This window comes from Ceratosolen solmsi, unplaced genomic scaffold, assembly GCF_000503995.2.
Source record: "Ceratosolen solmsi marchali unplaced genomic scaffold, CerSol_1.0 scaffold30, whole genome shotgun sequence".
Classification (NCBI taxonomy): Eukaryota; Metazoa; Arthropoda; class Insecta; order Hymenoptera; family Agaonidae; genus Ceratosolen; species Ceratosolen solmsi.
Window position 1 is genome coordinate 8,563,639 of NW_011948421.1, and position 7,946 is coordinate 8,571,584.

Genomic DNA, 7,946 nt, shown 5'->3' on the forward strand with positions numbered 1-7,946 from the left:
TTTATCAATTTTTAAATTATTCTTAATATATCATAATTATTTCTATTACGAAATATGATTACTTCGGATATTAATTACATATTTAAATACTGATTTATTATAATCTAGTCATTAATACAATATATAACTTTTATATAATATATTATAGGTCTTAAAATAAAAATATAATTGGAAAAATTTATATTACTAATTTTTTTTTAATTTATTTTAGTAAAAACCTACTTATTATTTGGAATTATAAAATAGTTCCATTTACTAAAAACTTTTCCGAAGTAATTGAAAAAATAACAATTTTTAGATACATAATTGAGTTTTAGAAGAAACATTATTAAACTATTAACTATAAATATTTTTAAAAATTAGAGCGTATAATACAAATAACATTTAGTTATTCAAATAGATATAGAAACTTTTTTGAATTCTAAAATAATAGTTTTGTTTTTAATTTATTATATTTTTCTATAAAATATCCAATTAAAGTTGTAAATAAATATTAAGTAGAATAAATAGAATTGCAGGCTTTTTAATGAAATCTTATTGATTACTCATAATTTAAATTTAAATAAAATAATATTGTAATTAACAGTACAATGATAAAGTACAATTAAATATTTAAAAATAACGCACTTCAAGATAAGAAATAGTACAGAAAATTATATAATTCTTGAAACAAAAAAATGATAATAAAAATTCTTTTAACTACAAAAGAAGCTTCAGATCCAAATGCAACATTATGATCACGATAAAATAATAAAAAAGGAATAAACTATTAAAATAAATTACAATATTGTAAAATATAAAATATTTAGAATTGGTGATTACTCCAAATTATAATAAGTGAGGGGTTGATTAAATTAAAGTCGCGCTCTAAATTATCAAATTTTAAGTATGTTAAATAAAATTCTTCTATCAAGAACAAAATCGAATGTATAAACTTCTATGTGATATAAAAATAAAAAGAAATGTAAAACATCAAATATTAAATAAAATGAATTCATAAATTATACAAAATATAAATGAATATTATACTTGAATACATACTAATAAATTTTATAGTAAATTTATAAATTCAATCAATATGAATTAAACCAAATCACTAAAAATTTATATCAGGATATCAACAAAATTATGTAATCCAAATGAAGTATTACATAGCAAAACAATAAGGCTATTGGGTCGGAACTAGTTCTAAGACTAAGTTTTTGACAAAGATTGTTAATTGATTATGCACCATAGCCGTGATCGCAGTGCTGTTTTTCAATACGCTTTTGTTTCCTTTTTCCCTTACTTTTTTGGAATTAACAATAACCTACCTTATATATAGATCTTGCATTTATAAAAACAACATATAGATAGTACATTCTGATTACAATAATGTTATTAAACCTCGTTGTATCGGAATTTAAAAATCTACTTGTAGTAGGTTCGGACTTCCAGTGATTTATCCAGGTATGCAGTATTAATAATCGTAGTATCCTTATTCCGAATTTCCGGTTTTCATCATACTCGCCCTCATTGAGGCATCAAAACTCAAACATATTACATTTTTTGCAAAAATGCAAGCTCAAAAAATTAAATTTCAAGCACAATAAATTCATATTATATTTTTAAGAATTCATAAAAATAAAAAATATTAATTTTTTTTCTTTCTTGCTTTAATTTAAATCAATGCCTTTAGAATTTTAGAATATATTATATAATTGAAGTATGCAAAATTTGTCAGGATGTAACTATATCTACTGGTATTCAAATATTTAAAAACTTGTAATGGAAAAGTAAAAGAGAATAACAAGATTGATCTAAATTGATTTTAAAATAATACGTTTTACAAATTAAAATTCTCATTATTTTGTATATGTTTAACTTGAAAAAAATAATTTTGCAACTATATTTTTCAAAAGTTAGTAGTCAAGAATTTAAAAATGATGTAAAATGTACAAATTTTGATAGTTCAACAAAAATCAATTATTTTGAGTTAAAAATAAAATATATTTTAAACAATTAAAAAAGAAATATTTGATATTTAATAAAAAATTCAGATGTACAATACTTCTTCAATGAATTATATAAGCATTCCCCTTTCATAAAATTATTATCTGAAATCAAGTTTCATATTATACATAATAAAATATGTATACAATTAAATAATTTCTTTTAACATATTTATAATATTGACATTGTTTAAATTAATGGAATTATCATAAAAGCGTTTATTTTTTCTAAACATAGTTTAATATTGTCTTATTATTATAACTCAATTATAAGCATAAATTATTTGCACACGATAATTGTATCTAAATTGCAAACCATATTTAATGTTACCAAAAGTAAGTAAATCTGTGTTTCCAACAAAGAGAAAAAATAGAGAAATAAAAAATTCATGAAATATAAATAATCAAATAAGAGCCTACATTTCTGTGTAATTATTACAATATAGAATACAATATAGATATTGAAGGAGTTAAGAGGCTTGTGTTTTTTTAACTTCCTTCAAATTATTTATCGTAAGATGCTGATTTATTCATACATTATAATTAATCACATAATTCATTGATTTATAAAATCAATTTTAGTAATACATCTTAATAATATAAGAAATAAAATAAACGCTTGTTTAAAAATGTGTTTTTTATTCAGAACAAAAGAATAAACATACAAATAATTTTATAAATTTAGTAAATTCATTATAAATTTTTTAATAAAGTATTAATAATTATAGAAACTTCGTAGTAAACATTCTATGTGTTAATTCTTATTTAATATTTTTACTAACTTAAAAATACAAAATTTTAATTATCAATGTTATTGATAAAGATAAGCATCGTTTATATTAAATTATTTCCATACAATTTTCTATAATTTTGAGAATTACATTATTTTATGTATTATTGAGAAATAACATAATAAAAATATATTTATGTATAAAGATATATTTACAAATACACCCACACATATTAATTGTTGAAAAGTTTTATTAAATTTGGAAACTTAAAAATAAATATTTTTTAACTTTGTAAATACATACATATTGTTTACATTATTTATGATTACATACTTAATTAGGAATTTTAATATTTAATCACAAAACTTCTCAACATTTCATTACAACGTTTCATCCATTTATTTTCCATACTATAAATGACTAGACTAATGCATTTGCATTAAGATAGTATTATCTACATTTTACATGACAAAATCATGATGTATTATAAAATCAATAAAAATCATAAATAACAAATATTCTGTTTAAAATTTTTATGAATTAATAATAATATTTAGCTATTAGTTATTATTATTTTATTTTATTGATCTAATGATTATTCCATTTAAAATAACAATTCTTTTACAAAATACTTAATTTTGTGAACTATAGAAATAAAAGTAAATATACTGCATATTGGTAACACATTCACATTTTTTTAATACAAAGAATAGATTTTAGAAACTTATTAAATAATGTATTACAAAATGTATTACAAGTTTAATAATTGGTAATTACAGTTTAGTCTAAAACCACCACCTAATCCTTGTTCTTTTCTTAGGTGTGCTAGTTTTAATGAATACCAAACCTGTAACAATATTTTTTAGTATTTTTAATATTAAGGCAATTTAAATAAAGTTATTATATATATGTTGATAGAAAATACCAAATAAATAATTAAAAGAAAATAAATCTTAAAATCAGTATTTTATAACAAAATACATTGAAATTATAAACATAATTTTTGTTTGTTGTGTACTTAAATAATTTTTAAATATTAACTAAATTCTTTTCAGAAAATTAACGTTTCATTTGAGAAACATGTAAAGCGTTTATTGTATTTAATCAATATAATATTATCTGGACATTATTTATAGTTTATAAGGAATTTAAAATTTATCTACCTGTACATTTTCTTCCGATAATCCTGTTTCAGCTGCTAGAAGTACGACATCCGCTTTATGAGGATTTTTTGGCCACTTATTGAACTGTTCCTGCAAAACAGTTTCTTGATTTGCGGTGACATGAATGATCCGGCATTCAGTTTTCGACAACTTTTGCGGTAACATTGAGTTTATCATCTGCCTACGAGTAATGAAAACTAAATTGTTATATGTACATTACATTTAATTTAACTTTGAAGTAGATTTAACCAATACTGTTAATTTCGTAAATAAACACGATTTAAAAAAATTTTTTTAAAGTCGATAATAAATCTTATTTATTAATATTTTTATTAAATAACTTTTTATTAGTTAGAGAAATTTGTCGAATGGTGTACTATCTGGGATCAGACTTAAAACCTCATTGTGACGTTGAATGGAGGTGTTGCTGGCAAGTGGAGGAGGCAAATGCAATTATTCAATTCTATACACAGTATTTTTTGGTCTTTCTTTATTAAATACAATAATATAATAATAATTAATGGTTATAGAAGTGTATGAATGGAGAGTATGAGTGACTTATGTATGAAGTTTCTTCAATTGTTTTACGTGCTGATGAGAGTGTGTGTACTCTCAATAGTGTGAGGCGTGATTCCTTCCTTTCATGAGAAGTGTCGCTGTGTAGCCAGCGCGTACTGAAGGGCCGATTGGGACGATGCTGCTTTAGTCGTCGGTGTGATCGAAGGAACGTGCGTAGCCACTTAGCGTTCTGCTTACGTGAGCGTGAGAGCTGCCACTGTTTAGCCGTTGCTGTGTATCTATGTTGAGATACGTTGATATGTGTTTGAGTTATACTTTCATTAAATTCACTCTTGATTTATGCTTGCACTAGCGCTTCTTGAATATAAGTTTAATGTATTTTGATCGTTGTAGCTATCACTATTGGTTATTAGATTGCTCGTTACTTGATGATTAAATACTTGTATAGCTACAATGAATGATAACTGTAGTTTGGATGCTTGATGAAGGAATAGAGAGCCCATCGTGATGACTGCGTAATTCTTACTAGCACACGGCCGCGCATCAAGCGCTGCTCAAATATTTTTGTAGAAGCTTGCGACGCCGGCAGCGCACCGGTGCCTGTTGCTATGCCAAACTATCGTATATTCGAGTTTTCAGCGTAGGAAATTGCCCGAATTCGCTACATTGTTTTTATAAACATAAATGTCCGGGAGCTTATACCTCTCCCACTTTTGAATTCCGCTTTCAACTGTTTCAATCCCGAACATGTACAATATACTATATCAATGTAAGATTATTATGTTATAATAATCTTTAATTTTATCATTTTTATTTATTTCGTATTATTATAATATATTTCTAAAACTTATAATTCAAATCTATTTAATATGTCAAAATTGTTTATATCGAACCTCTTAAATTTTCAATAATTGTTTTACAATATCAATTATTATTAGCCATTAAAATATATTCCCAGTATGATATAAAAAATTATCTAGAAGACATGGCCAATATAATATACGAAATTGATTTCTAACTATTGTTATGTAATATTATAGAATTCAACGTAGCAGTTCTCAAAATATTGTTAATGCTTCTTCAAAACATAATTCATGATTTTTTAAGTTTGTATTATGTAATATATGTATAGGTAATATAATGGATAATAATCCAATCATATATTAATTAAAGTATTCATATATCAAACTGTTTTGATTTTTTATTAAGTTTGAATTTTGTCCCTTTGACATACATTAAAATTCTTATATTTTATCTTAACATTTTAAATAAATAACTGTAGTTTTATTGCAGAAATCGTATTTTTAAACACAAAACACAATATATATGTAATAAATTATCATTGTATTGTCGGGTATAAGATAATATTTTAATTAAGTAGATAAAATTAATTACGAAATAAAATTATATAATAAAATTTTATTTTTAATTTATTCATAAATTTATTTAAAGTAGTGATTTAATAATTATATTTTATATTTTTCCAATTAAATTAAGTTATTACTGTTATTATTTAATGAATGAGTGCATGCTATTGCATATATATTAATTAACTAGTATAATATTAAATTAAACATAAAAACTATTTTCATATAAATATTAGTTAATTCGATAAACCGACATATTTATAAATAAATAAATTTATTTTAATCAGTTTTTTTTAATTTATTTTTCATTTCAAAATAAATTTAATTTAAATTGTCAATAAATCATTTTAATATTAAGCTACACACATTAGTGTTTATAATAAACACCATTATAAAATGTCCCAAAATAAATAATAGTCTCAATGATATTGGTTACTCTTAGTATTTAATATTAACTTGACATTGACCTAAACTTGAGAAATAAAATTGGTAATGTTTTACAAATATCATTCACCAGTGCGAAAACATGCACGTATCTTGTGACTAGTATCAAAATGTAAATCATGTGGACAGGAAGAGATTATATATGTAAATTTATGTGATTTTTTTACAATTAAATAATACAAGAAATTTTATTTTTAAATTAATTACAAAATTAATCTTTTATGTTAAATGCAAACTATACTTAAATAATAGTTCCTATTTCTTATAAATTTAGTTATAATTATAATTTATTTTAATTAATAAAAGGGACGAACAAATTTGAAATTGTGTAAAATCTGATAAATTGATTATAAATGAATTCATGTTAAACAACAAACAATAATTCTCAATATAAGAACTAACTTTCGGAAATAATTGAATTATTAATAATAATTTATCAATAATTATTATAATATACTATATATACTATAATAATTATTAATAATTTTTTTTCAATTTTTGACTTTGAAATATTGTAAAAAGTTTGTAAGTACTTACAATTTTTTTACTTATACTTCGAATTTTTAAGGTTAAACTAGAATTATTTTGATTATAAACTGTATTAACTAAAATACTAGTTTACCAATTTAAAAAATTACCAGACTAAATGCTTCTAAAGCATTGGATTTTAACTACTATACAAATGTAAATAAAAATTGAATAATAAAAATAAATGAAATATTTTTAAATATCTGACAAATAAATCCAAATATAAAGAAGAATCAAAATATTAGATTATAAACATAATATGTAAAAAATATATATATACATTAAACATTTTTTGCTTTTATAGATTTAAAGGCTGTATAATTTGTAATTTTTTAAAAGTCTACAATTAAAATTATTTATACGTTTTAAATCACTTTAAAATACACAAAAACTTTTTAAAAAATATATAATAAATAATTAAATTTAGAAAATATATAAAAATATGATAAAATTAAGAAAATACATAGAAAAATTATTAAATAAGGAAAATACAGAAAAAATGATTAAATTAATAAAATACATAAAATAATTTATTAAATAGTAATTTGATATTTTTATAAAATAGTTATAATTTTCCATAATTATAAAATAGTTTGAAACGTAATTTTAAAGAGAAATTTTAATAACAAATAAAATTAAATTAAATTAACAATTATTTTATTTAATCATTTGAATATACTTCAATGTTGTGATTATTATTTTACTATTGGTCTTATAATAAATAATTTTATATTTTGAATAAATTATATGAAATCTAATACTTTAAAGTAATACATTGTCTTTACATGCAATTATATTAAATATTAAACTGATATAATACAAGTAGTAAATGTAAGATATCAAATAAAAAAATCGATATAAGACTAATAATGTTGATTACATAAAAATTTGTCAATGAAAAATATTTGTATTATATAATATAAATTAATTTCTAAAGAGAGTAACATTTTCTATTTCATGTACTTAGAATGCAAAACACAATTTTTTAGAATTTAAATTATTTACTTAACAATTACATTTAATAAATAGAAATAATATTTAGTAAGTACGTACATAGTTGCCAATATTTTTCATAAGCTATACTGTTATTAAATTATATAAATATTTTAAATTTGTCATAAACTTCTATTTTGATAGATCTATTGAACATTTTAAATAATATATTTTTGAAAAAAATAATAGACATAAGTATTTTTAAGATAA

The 7,946-nt window shown here is 21.1% G+C and overlaps 1 protein-coding gene across 1 annotated transcript; it reads right to left on the reverse strand.

The window, feature by feature from the left end:
* Positions 1-3,473: 3,473 nt before the first annotated feature.
* Positions 3,474-4,296, reverse strand: LOC105361715 (homeodomain-only protein). Its single transcript, XM_011498966.1, has 3 exons — positions 4,227-4,296; positions 3,886-4,066; positions 3,474-3,569 (listed from the first exon to the last, which is right to left on the reverse strand). The coding sequence occupies exons 2-3, from the start codon at positions 4,060-4,062 to the stop codon at positions 3,474-3,476; spliced, it is 273 nt and encodes a 90-aa protein (XP_011497268.1). The 5' UTR covers positions 4,063-4,066; positions 4,227-4,296.
* Between the last annotated feature and the right edge of the window lie 3,650 nt (positions 4,297-7,946).

Excerpts from the sequence above, each read along its gene's own strand:
- LOC105361715 (XM_011498966.1), bottom strand. The coding sequence starts at position 4,062 with ATGATAAACTCAATGTTACCGCAAAAGTTGTCGAAAACTGAATGCCGG. Across the intron at positions 3,570-3,885 it reads TATCGGAAGAAAATGTACAG|GTTTGGTATTCATTAAAACT; the intron begins GTAGATAAATTT and ends ATATTGTTACAG.